The sequence below is a fragment of the Ctenocephalides felis genome, unplaced genomic scaffold (genome assembly GCF_003426905.1).
Source record: "Ctenocephalides felis isolate EL2017-DRISC unplaced genomic scaffold, ASM342690v1 CF-g0.4_SCAFFOLD_00845, whole genome shotgun sequence".
NCBI lineage: Eukaryota > Metazoa > Arthropoda > Insecta > Siphonaptera > Pulicidae > Ctenocephalides > Ctenocephalides felis.
Window position 1 is genome coordinate 83,750,689 of NW_020536999.1, and position 14,747 is coordinate 83,765,435.

At 30.6% G+C, this 14,747-nt stretch overlaps 1 protein-coding gene across 1 annotated transcript; it reads left to right on the forward strand.

Moving 5' to 3' along the window:
* Window positions 1-13,195: 13,195 nt before the first annotated feature.
* Window positions 13,196-14,530, forward strand: LOC113391114 (zinc finger protein 888-like). The gene is made up of 2 exons (XM_026627080.1): window positions 13,196-13,312; window positions 13,448-14,530. Exons 1-2 carry the CDS (start codon window positions 13,196-13,198, stop codon window positions 14,528-14,530), a joined length of 1,200 nt encoding a protein of 399 aa, XP_026482865.1.
* Window positions 14,531-14,747: the final 217 nt, after the last annotated feature.

Here is a 14,747-nt window from a genome sequence, read left to right on the forward strand (position 1 = left end):
CCATATTGTGATCAATTCGTAAATTAAAATGGGTGTAATGTCAAATGGCCCTAGATAGCGATCTATTATGCTTATTTATCTATGACCATGAAATCCATGATAAATGAAACGTTTGAGTGTTGTCACACCTGATCTCAATCTTATGCGAAGTGAGACTCAAATCAAATGTCAAAGTCAAAACGAATTAACAGATATGTGTATATTAAAACATATTTATCATTAATGCAAAGCATATAAATTGAAAGCTTTGTTAATTTTTTATAAATTACTGTTGGTTTGTTTATGAAAAACTACTAGCGCCGAAAATGTCCGAAGAAACAATTTCAAACCCAATAATTAAAACTGAACCAAAGGAATATTCTCCAGTTAAACAAGCACTTGATGATTATGACATTACTCCAGAAACATTTTTAGAGAATGAGGTAATATATTTACAGCAATTTTTAGAATTTGAGATGAAAATAAACAAAAAAATAAAACAAGAAACAATTGATAATCAAGATAAAACAAGTTTCGACGAGGGATCTTATATGGAAAACGTAGAAATTTTAAATTCAGAAGTCACTATAGGTGAATTAATCAAGAAAGAAACAATTGATGATCCAGATAAAGCTTTTTGATGAGTATTCTTATATGGAAAACGATGAAATATGTCTACAGCAATTTTTAAAATCTGAAGTAACAATTGACGAAGAAGTTAAGCATGAACCAATCGATGAGCACCTTGCAGACACTTGTAAGAACAAAAGTATTTACAATGTCGGTGAGTTAAGTGATTTAGTAGATAATACAAGTGAATGCAATGAGTCATTTAAAAAAGTTTTCAAAAAATGTAAAGCTACCCTAAACTTGAAAACAACCCTTGAAATGTAAAATTTGCAATAAAAATTTCTCAAGAATTAGCACCTTACGTCGTCATAAAATGATTCATACGGGAGAACGCCCTTACAAATGTGAAACATGTAATAAGCATTTAGAACAAATGATTATTTAAGTCAACATAAAAAATTTCATGTGGGAGAACGTCCCTACAAATGTGAAATATGTAACAAAGCATATACAACAAATGGTAATTTAAGTCAACATAAAAAGATTCATACGGAAGAACGTCATTACAAATGCGAAATATGTAATAAAGCATTTATAACAAACCATGAATTAATTCAACATAAAAGGATTCATACAGGAGAACGTCCTTACAATGCAAAATATGTAATAAAGCATTCATAGCAAAAAAAAATTAAACCGACATTCAATTATTCATACTGAAGAACGACCACATAAATGCTTAATATGCAGTAAAGCATTTAACACACAAAGCAAATTGAAACAACATTATTTTGTCCATACTAAAGAAAGTAAACAAATGTGCAGTATGTAAAAAACATTTGCAACCAAACAAAATTTAAGTCAGCATGAAATGATCCACGCTGCTGAGCGTCCTCATAAGTGTTCATTATGCAATAAATCATTCATAAGAAAAGTAATATTAAACCAACATCTAATGATCCATACAGGAGAACGACCACATAAATGCAGGATATGCCATAAAGCATTCAGTTTAAAACAAAATTAAAACGACATGAATTTATCCACACGAGAGAAAGCAATCATTGAAGAGCCACATGCAATAAAACATTCGCAGCTTCGCAATCATTAAACCAACATAAAATTGTTCATACTGTAGAACATCCTTATAAAAGTGAAATATGTAATAAAACATTAAAATCTAAACATGGATTAAAATGCCATTCAAAACAAAACAATCATGAGAACTGATAAAGTATACCGATAAAATAGTTGGCAAATGAATTTATAATAGAGGATTAAATTTTCATAATTTTAAACACAGTAAGACATTGTAATTATAAATAGCAGACGTTCTCATTAGTGTAGAACACTTTGGTAAATATTGTTCATAAAATATCTTTGAAAATATTTGTGGTGACTAATAAAATATAATATTTACTTCATTGCTCAAATATTGTATTATTTATTTTTATTTAAATCAAATTGTCTTTTATTTAATTATGTACATATGTATATGAATAACATAAAAATGAAAACTTGTTATAAATAATATTTGTTATTATTGGTCACTTATTAACTACGCATAGAGTTAGGTTATGGTAATCATCCAAAAACGAAAATCAAAATTATTATTTTAAAATACCTTAAAATAAATGGATGAAAATATGAAACGGTTTTTCATTTTCGATTTACTTGCAATTACTATAACTTACCCTGCGGGAAGTTAAAAATATTGTTACGGATTCTTTTATTTATAACTCTTTTGTTATGATTCACTTTATTGCTAGTTGCGGATTATTCCAATTCATTCAATTATTTGATCATTTGTTACTTAAATATTACTTTTATCTTCTATCCCGCACTGCTGAAAGACTAAATGTTAGAGCTACTACGAATGAGAGGCATTTGTTCGTGACTTAACTAAACAATATTTTATATTCACATATTTACATACTTATACTAATCTCAATCTGAACTATACAACTTGAATCTAGACTTATCTGTAACCACCATTGTCTATCGTTTCCCAATTCACATCACACACTAGTCACATTTTAATTAATAGTTTACTTTCAGTTTGGGGACAGTTTTCGATGCGCTGTCCCTCATAACATTCCTTTAGCTTACATTATCACAACATCAATTATAATACACTTCGTGCACTACACCGCGCTAATCCTTTCGACTCATATCGAACTCATGTTCTTAGGCTATTACTACCACTACCAAAACAACTGTTAGGGACTAATGCTTAAGAAGGATTCTTCCGACTGTCCCCCCCTAGGGCCTATATTCTACTACTTCCACTTGCGGACTCTGCCACACTCTTTATCAGGGATGGTTTACACATATATGAAGAGTGCTGGCTTTATGAAATTTACGTATGTGTATGGGTTATCACCCACACATTTGTAACAATATTGCATGTTAAAATATCTCATTATTTTTAATTTCTCGAGAGAGGTTTTGTTTTCAAAAAATCATTTATAACTTTAATATTAATTACAAAGAAACAACTTGGCCGATCATGGCACAAAACTGACCGACTCTAGTACTTTTAAAGTTACATCGAAAGGCTTCTCAATTTTTCAAATCGGTCCAGACGTTTTTAAGCAAACGTCGAATAAGAGTCAAATATCGGTTCACATACTTTTTCCAAATTTGGTCTCATTCGATTTAGAATGACTTGCAACGTCGAGAATACATACAATTAGCAAATCGGATTTTTTCTCGAAAACCAACTTCTTATGCAAAAAGTTAATAATTTCAATGCGACTTATATTACAAATATTTTCATCAAGAGAATATTCGAGTTGATAAATATTATTAGGTTACTAATAAATAGTATACTATTATAGTAGATGTAGCTTCTGAAATTTATAGTGACATAAATTGGGGTAGTAGAAACATCCAATTAAACAGAAAAAACAAAAAAATATAAAATTTATTTTAGTTTATACGTTTCGAGACCACATGTGTTTCATTATTCAGCTAAAAGAATTTCACAACTATTTAATACAAAAATACAAAATTATCAATATACGGAAGATACAGAAACCAAAAACAAAGAACAACTATTGTTGTATGGCATCGTGTCTTAAGGCAAATTACTGAAACTTCCCGCAGCGTAGCGAAATGTTTGAGAAATATTAAATGTTTTCAAAAAGATTATCATAAATACTGTAACATCATTTACTATATTTATAAGAATTTTGTAAACTAAATTGCAAAGTTAAAATAATTTATTTAAAGTATATAAGTGATCTTTAGAACTTTAGTCAGAATTAAATATAAAATCTGAATTATTTTCGATAAACAAAAAAAAAAAAACAAATTTTTCCAAAAGCAATTAGTTTGTTAAAACAAGCAGAAAGTTTTTTGAGTCATTCAAATCTGATATTAGTTTTCTCAAAAACTACCATTTTTTGCACATTAGGTATCTCTGAAATGGCTCGACCTGCATTTGCCAAAAACTAATCACCACTTCCCCCCGTCATTATAAATTGAATGTTTTTTGGATCATTCATGTTGGATACTCCATTATTTCGAAAATTCAATTTCTATTTTCTGCACTCTTTGCTCTGTATCTCCGTAACGGCTGGAACTGCCCTTGCCAAAAACTAATCAGCACATCTCCCTATCAATAGGAATCAAATGCATTTTGAACCGTTCAAATCGGTTGATCCGTGTTCTCAAAATCGTCGACGAAAATTTGTATCCGCACACACACACATAATTTTTTTCTGAGGTATGCCAAAAAAAATTGGCAATATGCAGAATTGAAAATATGCAAAAAATTTCATTTTTGATTTTTGGTCCATTACTATAACTTACCCTACGGGAAGTTAATAAAAAAAAATGATGGGCTAGGGAGTTGTAAGATTTTGCATATTGATTTTCAATTGCTTCTTGAATTATTTCTTTCTCAATTTTTACCTCAGATTTTAAATATTGCTGTAGAGGTATCTCTTCGTTTTCCGGACATTCTTCTGACATATCATAATCATCAAATTCTTGTTTAACTTGAGGATATTCCACCGGTTCTATTTTAATTGTTGGGTTTGAGTTTGCTTCTTCAGACATTTTGTTGGTTCTTGCACACAAACTGGAAAGTTTTAAATTTACTATATATATATATATATATATATATATATATATATGTGTATACTGTATATGTTTTTCATGTACAATCAATGTTTTATTATTAACTAGCTAGATTTGTTTGAATAAGCCGAAAACTTACTAATTCATTGTAAGGATATGATTTATGAGCAGTAGAAACAATGAGGTAATACAAAAACAATAAGAGCCCCATTCCAGATGTAAGCTTTTAAAGTGAAGATATAAAAAAATTTAAAATTTACATTACATTTTATAAAACAATTAAATAACGTTTAGTTAAAATATATGCACCTTAATACACCACAATGATGGCAAAAGTATGTCCATTTGCCCAATGCAAACGCTAGGATGCAAACTGCAATCATTTCTGCAATCGTATTGAAAGGCTGCTTGATTCAAATCAGCACTTGATAAATACCTTGTTCTGCATTGCAAATTATCAACTTGTTGACCTCTGTGTCTCTTGTTCGTTCGACGATTCTGCATTGTCAACTGAGCTGCTTCACGAGCTGCTTCTCTTTGCTCTCGTGATTGAGAAGCACGAAGTCGAGCCATTCTATCCCGGTTCTGTTTACGTATAATTTCTTTTTCTTCTTCAGTCCTTTTATTTACAATTTTTCGCATTCTTCTTGCATTACGACTTTGTTTGGAAAGATTCGATCGTCTTGGTCGCGGCATTGTTAATAGTAGACAAAGAATTTTCTTTTTTGATGTTAAAATGTGAATGGTAAAATGTGAAAAATGTTTGTCTAAATTCGTGGTAGCGTCCACACTGCACATACGAGTTCAAACATGAACGAACAATTCCTTTGATGTACCGACAAGTTGCGGAACATTGCTCGCCATGTTTGTTTATGTTCGTTCGTGATCGTTATGGCGTCCACACTATGCTGTTGCCGTTCGTTCTGGTACGTTCATTTATGTTCGTTCGTGTTCGTTCGTTAGGTGTGGCGCACCTTAATGGTACCTCTCCATTGCACAAACGCGCACGGCGAATCGCGTTCTCAAATGGGCGTGGTTTGCTTTTGCTTGCAATAATTTTGTCTGCGCACTTTGCGAACAGATTCGCCGTACAAATTCGTGCAATGGAGACGAGCCCATAACGAACTAACGTGAACAAGTAATAATGTACGTACCAGAACGAACAGCAACGAGCATAGTGTGGCGCCACAACGAATACGAACGTGCACAAACAAACATAGCGAGCATATTTTAACATAAAAAAAGAAAAATGCATAGATAAAAAAAGAGTAAGAAAAAATTTTTGCCTACATTCGCGGTAGCAGCATCCACACTGCACACATAGATAAACAAGTATAAATAGATTGCTATGTCTGGCGATTTGACGTTACATCCCTATCACATCTAATTTACTGGAATAACTTCTACACTTTTTCTACTTATTAATATAAATATTTAGATAAATTTAGTGAATAATGCATTATAGTGTAAGTTCATTACATCGTATGTCATTCTTAACTCTAAATAACTAATAATCATCCCGTGCAAAATTTGACATTCTTAAGCAATTCATTTTCTCCCAAGTATATTCAGATCCGTGTGAAGTGGTAATCCAAATTGAGTATAGTTAGCTCAAGCCTGGAATGTTCAGCTTGCTCCGAATATGAATGCTGAGGAAAGAAAACGACTCAAAATATAAATATTAAATACAAAAACTGAGTGAAATTAATTGAATAATTTATTTACAGTATATTTACAAAATATACACGAACAAAAATCACACAAAAACCAGCGAAAATGCCGTATGATTAAAGCTTACATCCATATCAATAATAAAACTGACGTTTCACGGAACATCTACGAACAACGAAAATTCAAGCGCTCACTGCTTTTAAGCGCTTGTTCAAGTTCGTTTGGAATTTTTCGCGTTCGTTCGTGTTCCTGTTCGTTCTTCTTTGTATTTTCTTGTTCGACATGTTCGTTCGTTAGGTGTGGACGCACCTTTACACAAATGGAAATCTTCAAGCTGTTTATTTTCATACTCTCATCCTCAGCATATACTCGTATGTTGAATGTCTTTTTATGATAACAAGTTTGATATTTACTTGTAAAGACTGCAATCATACTCTTCTTTTATCTATGACTGCAATTTCTTCTTTACTGCAGCTTCTGACATCCCAAACGTTTTGCCTACACTTCCCAGCATCGTTTTTTTTCTAATAATTTTATAAAAGGGTCTTTAGTCTCCCATATTATAGGAAACTTTTCTATTTCATTTATGAATGATAAAACTACGTCATTTGACCATTCCATAATTTATTCAAAATTTTCAAACTGTACACAATAATTAAAAGTAAATATTATTAAAATTTTCAAACATTAAAATTATTAACATTAAATTATTAAAAAATTATTATTAAATTATTAAAATTATTAAAACAAAAATGTTCGTTTGCGTTCGTTGAGACGTCCACACTGCACATACGAGTTCAAACATGAACGAACAATTCCCTTTGATGTACCGACAAGTTGCGGAACATTGCTCGCCATGTTTGTTTATGTTCGTTCGTGATCGTCGTGGCTCCACACTATGCTGTTGCCGTTCGTTCTGGTACGTTCTTTTATGTTCGTTCGTGTTCGTTCGTTAGGTGTGGACGCACCTTAATATGTCTTTCTTGTTGAAGCTTATACTTGATTTCTTACATAATTTCCTAGAACTGGCCTCTTTCCTTAAAAGTGTATTATGATTAGACTAATGTGTCAATGCACTACGTAGTAAATATGTCCTCCATATGAGTTTGAAGCTGTTTCATTCATATTGTTAAATGCATAATTTGAGAGCAATTTCTAATGAAATCTTTATTAAAAATATACAAACACAAACAAACAAGAATCGCCATTTTGTAAACTCACACAAAAATAACATCCCTGCCAATTGGATCTGCTAATAGTTCAGATGCACAAACATGGCATTAACCAAAATATCCGAGAAGTTTCTTAGTACAATATCCTGCAACATAAGCGTTAGCAGTTTTACTGAACAATGACATGTCTTGGAAATGAAACGGCTCTGCATTAATAAATATATTGATCAGAGAGTCAGTTTCCAAAACATCTTCATTATGTAAAAACACTCGAAATGTGGCAAGTAACCCGGTTGTATCATCTATTTCGCAATTAGTAGAAGGTGAATGACGAGATGATAAATTGTTGACTAGCAAAGTTCTAAAGGCAGACACAAAAGAGTAACAACTTGGATTAGTATTCGAAGCCCCTTGACTCCTTATGCAACTAACAATATTCTTCAACGAATCTTGGTTAAAATTTCTGGTTCATAAGTAACTGAAACCCTGAACTACTTTTGATTTGTGCCAAATGTAGCTCAAACCCTCTATCGTTTTAATCCAATTTTCAATGCAAGGAGATTTAATTAAAACTTTAACTAAGCCCTCATTGCTTGTTATGAATTGCATTGAATTCAAAATATAGTGTGAGCCGATTTATTTAAAATTGCACATCGAAATTGTTTACCATTCAATGGCAATTTTGATAAATCATTGACACTATCAAATAAGTAGTCCATGAATATCAAAAATTCTCCGGTACCATATAAAGTAACACTTCCAGTTACTACTTGGTAACCAGAGTTTTGAAGTCCATGTGCTACCCGTTGAGAAAATACTTGCGCAGCAAGACTGACTTTCATACGTTTAATTTTTGTTTGATCAAGGTGGTGTTCGGTTAATATAGGACAACGACGAAACATACTTGAAGTAGAATCATAATTGTAATAATCTATGATGTCTTTCCAAAATGCTTCATATTCGTCCCCATCTAATCCTATAAATTTAACATTGTACTTAGCAAAATTATTCCGCATACACTTTAACAAATGTGGAGGATCATATAAAAGTACAATTCCATGGCCATCTATTTCAAAAAACAGTTTAATCCGGTGAAGGTTTTTTGTTTTATAATACTCTTCTGTATCATTTAAAAGCACATTAACTGCTTTACAATTTGCCGCATATTGGTCGCATATAAAAAACCAATGCAAAAGCAAGATAAGATGCCGAAATTATTCAGAAAAACACTCTCATGAAAATTGCCATATCGTATCAGACTTTATATGTGCAGTATGCCATGGAAACCATCAAGCAAATGACAAAGAATGCAAATTCTTTAAAGTAAATAAAGAAATAAAACGAAATGTTGGCACTACATAATATATTTTATCTTGAAGCTAAAAACATGATGTGGAAAAGAGGATATGCTGAGGCAGCTAAGATCAACCCGTACAATCCGGGTCGCAAACTGTGGCAACAACCTTTAAACCAATACTAAATAACTTTTTTGCCACATCAACAATAAGAGATTTTAAATCAGAACTATTTACTCCACCTTCGGAAAAGTAGAAAGCAACTGGTTGCTTTCAACGATCCTTTATTCCTTTTATCATGAAAACAAGTGCATGATCTGCAAATAAACTTTTTCTGCCATTCGCTAGTTTTACAAAACCGACAATGTGATCCTTTTTACTATCATATGACAATTCTGAAGATAGTGCATGGGGAGTTATCTCCGAACTAATGTATATTATCCTGTTTTGGAAAGGACTACTATTTTTAGCGAAAAAAAGATGTCGCTACTAGTTTCAAAATATGAAAAAAACGTCAAAATGACTCGCTTAGATTTGCCATTCGCCATTTCGTATCAAAGTTTGTGGTTCGATGTTGTTTCTGTAATTAATTGTATTCATTGTATTCAAGTAAGCATTTATATGAAATTTAATATGGCAAAATGTAACGCACCAACTTGTGGTAACTTCAGAAATAATATAAAAATGCACTTCTCTCCGGCTTTATGAAATGAGCAAATTAGAAATGTCCAATTATATTTCACAGAATAGTTCTCATGTCTATAGTTCACAGTGATATAAGAAGAGAAAGACAATCTGATATATGACCAGGAGAACACTCTGCAACTCTAGTGGAAAAAATAATAATAATTCTGAATATTTTAATACCATTTGCTATTATGACTTGATATTATATTACAACATGTTATGTTTATTAGATGTTCTTGGGAATACAAATTGCAGCAGAATCTAGTGACTGAGGATAGGAGTGTCTTGATGCCGAGGGCATATAATGTATGACACATCCATTATATGTTGAGGGAGCTAAGAAGGATAGACAAACAATGCAATAATTTAAGGTATAAATTGCAACAGAGTATAAAATGCTCAGAAATATTCTTAACATTCCATCCGAAAGGACTGCTGCACTGTTCTATTGACACAATCGAATCATAAGAAATTCAAGATTTTGTAGAATGCAACTTTATTAATGATTGATTAATAAGCAAAATAACTATTAAATGCAAAGTTAATGTTAAAGAAAAATGACTCATAAATTAATTTTAATTCTTGGAATTCAGTTTTCTATCAATTTTGATATCAATATTTATATTTTATGTCTGTAGGATTTAACTTTTTAAATTTGTTCATTATTTGTCATTTCTTCTAATTATACTATTCAATTATCTATAGTATATACTCTATATACTACATACTTAGACTCTATACTTTTCTCTTCTCTTTTTAATATATTATTTTTAGTCATTAAGATATTAATATTAGTCAGTTCGTGTAAATTAATTATACTTATGAAAACTTTTACAATATTTCTGTGTAGTTGTTATATATTCTGATCATTCAGTAATTCATATTGATCGTTCCTTTTAAGTTTAACATTTTATTGTAAATGCTTCTACATAATCTGTCTAGTTGTTATATATTATTGATCATTAAGTAATTCATATTGACCGTTCCTTTCAAGTTTATCGTGATCGTTCCTTGTAAATTTATCAGACCATTGTGAATACATTTTTTAGTTACTTATAATTGTAAAATTATAATACTTATTATTATGTATATATTGATTATTACATTTATAAAAATTTTAATTGTTATGTTAAAATGTTTGTGATATATTTGAAAAAATATTTTGTACTTCGTATGTTTTTTTTCTCATTTTCAAGAAATTATTTAGGTTTTCTTATTTTGAATTACGTATGCGAACCATATCTAGGAATAATGCAATAGTTGATTTATATACTGAACAAGTGCTGCCTCCTTCAGATCGCTAAAAATATTAAAATGGAGGTAATGTCAAATGGCCCGAGATAGCGATCTATTTATGTTTACTTATCTATGCAGGTATGTATATAATGATGTATTATCATAGACCTTATACAATACAAATTGAAATTGTATAAGGTCTATGTGTATTATGCATAGAATAAATATGTATCATGAAAATAATATTAAAATGTTATATATATATATATATATATATATTTGTGTAAATATATATTATATATATTGATATGTAACGAACCTTATTTTATAAAAACTTAAAATTATGTAAAGGTTTCATATCCCTGCCCATTGCAGCAGGTTGTGTAACCCTGACATGTACCGTTAAGGACCGAGTATAAAACCGGTGCAATGGGCCTAGTCGAGGTCATTCAGTACAGTCGCCAACTGGAGTTATTGTACGTATTATTCAATAAAGAAAATATTAAGTAGAAAGTGTATTATCAATACCAAGGAAAAGAACCAAAGGTATCCGAAGGAAAGGGTGTTGTCTATACTATATATATATATATATATATATATATAACTATATATATATATAAACACCCAAGGTGTCCGAAGCAAACAGTCGTGCTCCCGCTATCAAATCCAATTCAATATATTTGTGTGTAAAAAGATGCTTTCAATTTGGATGCAGAGAGCGAATAATCCTTTAATGTATGACCTAACTCTCTGGTTTGTGGCACAAATCGAAGATAATTTGAAATCGGAACCAATTAGAAGTGTCTCCTTTACGGCAATAACAGAATAGTTTTCAAGTCACTGGAGAATGCTCTGATACAGAACCAGAAGAACAATCTGCAACTCCAAGGACAAGGCCAAGTAATTAGAACTCTAAATACTTTAATACAATTTGCAAAAAAAATATTAATAAATGAATCTTATGTTCTTAGGAGATGGAAGCCTAAACACCTTGAAAAAGATTTTTGCAGCACCTCTAAGATTGTGAAGTGCAGGTTAAAAGTCACCCATTCTGACACCAGTTTTCCGACAAGGTATTTTTTCATACTAATTGCAGCAAAAATATTTAATATGATAATTACAATATCTTCAATTAATATGATATAACAATATATTCAATAGAAGTCCTTGATGGTAGCTGCAAATTGCCGCAGAATGCAATGATAAGGCGTAGGAGTGCCTTAACACCCAGAAGATGTATGATACATCAAATTTTGTTTCGGGATTAAAATGCAATGCAATAATTTAAAGGATAAATTCCAACAGAGTATACAATGTTTTGAGAAGTTTTCAAATATTCCGGAAACTTAAAATGTAAGGGCAAGAATTTTGATAATGTCTTTTTGATAATTTGATGTCTCAATTAAGAGAGATACTCAAAGACCAGACAGTTTATAAAGCGCAAGGGTTTAGTTATAGTTTTAACTAAACCTCCTTGCAATAAAAACTGGATTAAAACGATAGATAGATTTGAGCTACAATTGGTATAAATTAAAAGTAGTTCAGGGTTTTGGTTAAATTTGTTTAAAAAAACTTATACAGAAACTATTCAAAGATTTCGTGAAATATAACTTTATTAATGATTGATTAGATAGCAAAATAACTATTAAATGGAGAGATAACAAACAAGAATAACTCGTAAATGAATTTTAATCCTAGGAATTTAGTTTTATCTCAATTTGGATATCAATATATATATATATTTTGTTTTTAGGATTATTTTGTTTGGAAAGTATTCATTCTTTTTTAAAAATGTGCTGTTCTTTTTATCCTTTTAAATTATTGCATTACGTGTCATTCCTTCTAAATTTGTCATTCCATCATCAATACTCCTGCGCTTTTTACTTCTTAGTTTTTAAGTTTTTAATATATTATTATTAGTCATTAAGTAATTAATATGAATAAGTTATTTCTAGAATATTAATAGAATAAGTACTTTAAAAATATGTCTGTAATATACTTTAATTAATAGTAGTCAGTTATTTCTGCTTAGTTTATAATTCTTCAAAAATATGTCTGTGATATATTTGAAAATATATTTTGTATTTCATATGTTTTGTTTTTATTTCAAGTAATAATTTTTTTCAGATTTTTTGGGCTGTATTGATTTTATGTACAAATGTAGAAGTAATACCAGGGGTTCATTTACATACTGTATGTACATGTGCTGCCATGTAGTGATCTATTCGTAATTTAAAATGAGTGTAACGTCAAATGGCCCGAGATAGCGATCTATTTATGCTTATTTATCTATGAATGAAACATACCGAGTGTTGTCACACCTGATCTCAATCTTATGCGAAGTGAGACTCAAATCGAAATGTCAAAGTCAAAACGAATTAATAGATATATGTATATTAAAACATATTTATCATTGATGCAAAGCATTTAAATTGAAAGCTTTCTTAACTTTTTATAAATTACTGTTGGTTTGTTTATGAAAAACGACTAGCGCCGAAAATGTCCGAAGAAACAATTTCAAACCCAATAATTAAAATTGAACCAAGGCAGTATTCTCCAGTTAAACAAGAACTTGATGATTATGACATTACTCCAGAAACATATTTAGAAAACGAGGTAATATATTTACAGCAATTTTCAGAATTTGAGATGAAAATAAACGAAAAAATAAAACAAGAAACAATTGATGATCAAGATGAAACAAGTTTCGGCGAGGGGTCTTATGTGGAAATCGAAGAAATACATCAACAGCGATTTTTAAATTCTGATGTCACTATAGATGAAGAAATCAAGAAAGAAACAATTGATGATCAAGATGAAGCTCGTTTCGATGAGAATTCTTACACGGAAAATGAAGAAATATGCCTACAGCGATTTTTAAAATCTGAAGTAACAATTGACGAAGAGGTTAAGTGTGAACCGATTGATGAGCATGTTGCAGACACCAATAAAAACAAAAATATTGATAATGTCGGTGAGTCAAGTGATTTAGTGGATAATATAAATGAATGCAATAATTCATTTAAAAAAGTTTTAGGAAAACGTAAAACTACCCTAAACTTGAAACAACCCTTGAAATGTAAAATTTGCAATAAAAATTTCTCAAGAATTAGCACCTTACGACGACATAAAATGATTCATACAGGAGAACGTCCTTACAAATGTGAAACTTGTAATAAAGCATTTACAACAAATGGTAATTTAAGTCAGCATAAAAAGATTCATACGGAAGAACGTCCTTACAAATGCCAAATATGTAATAAAGGATTTAGAGCAAAGCAAGATTTAAAACTACATGAATTTGTCCACACTAAAGAAAGCAATCATAAATGTGCAGTATGTAAAAAAACATTCGCAAGAAAAAAAAAATTAAGAATGCATGAAATGATCCACACTGGAGAACGTCCTCAAAAGTGTCCATTATGCAATAAATCATTCACAAGAAAAGAAATATTAAAGCAGCATTTAATGATTCATACTGGAGAACGACCACATAAATGCTTAATATGCTGTAAAGCATTTGCAAGACAAAGCCAATTAAAACAACATTATTTTGTCCATACTAAAGAAAGTAATCATGAATGTGCAGTATGTAAAAAAACATTCGCAAACAAACAAAATTTAAGTCAGCATGAAATGATCCACACTGGAGAACGTCCTCAAAAGTGTGCATTATGCAATAAATCATTCACAAGAAAAGAAATATTAAAGCAGCATTTAATGATTCATACTGGAGAACGACCACATAAATGCAAGATATGCAATAAAGCATTCAGATTAAAACAACATTTAAAACAACATGAATTTGTCCACACGAGAGAAAGCAATCATTAATGAGCCACATGCAATAAAACATTTGCAACTACACCAACCAATTAAACCAACATAAAACTGTTCATACTGTAGAACATCCTTATAAACGTCAAATATGTAATAAAACATTAAAATCTAAACATGGATTAAAATGCCATTCAAAACAAAACAATCATGAGAACTGATAAAAGTATACCGATAGAATAGTTTGGCAGATGAATTTATAATAGAGGATTAA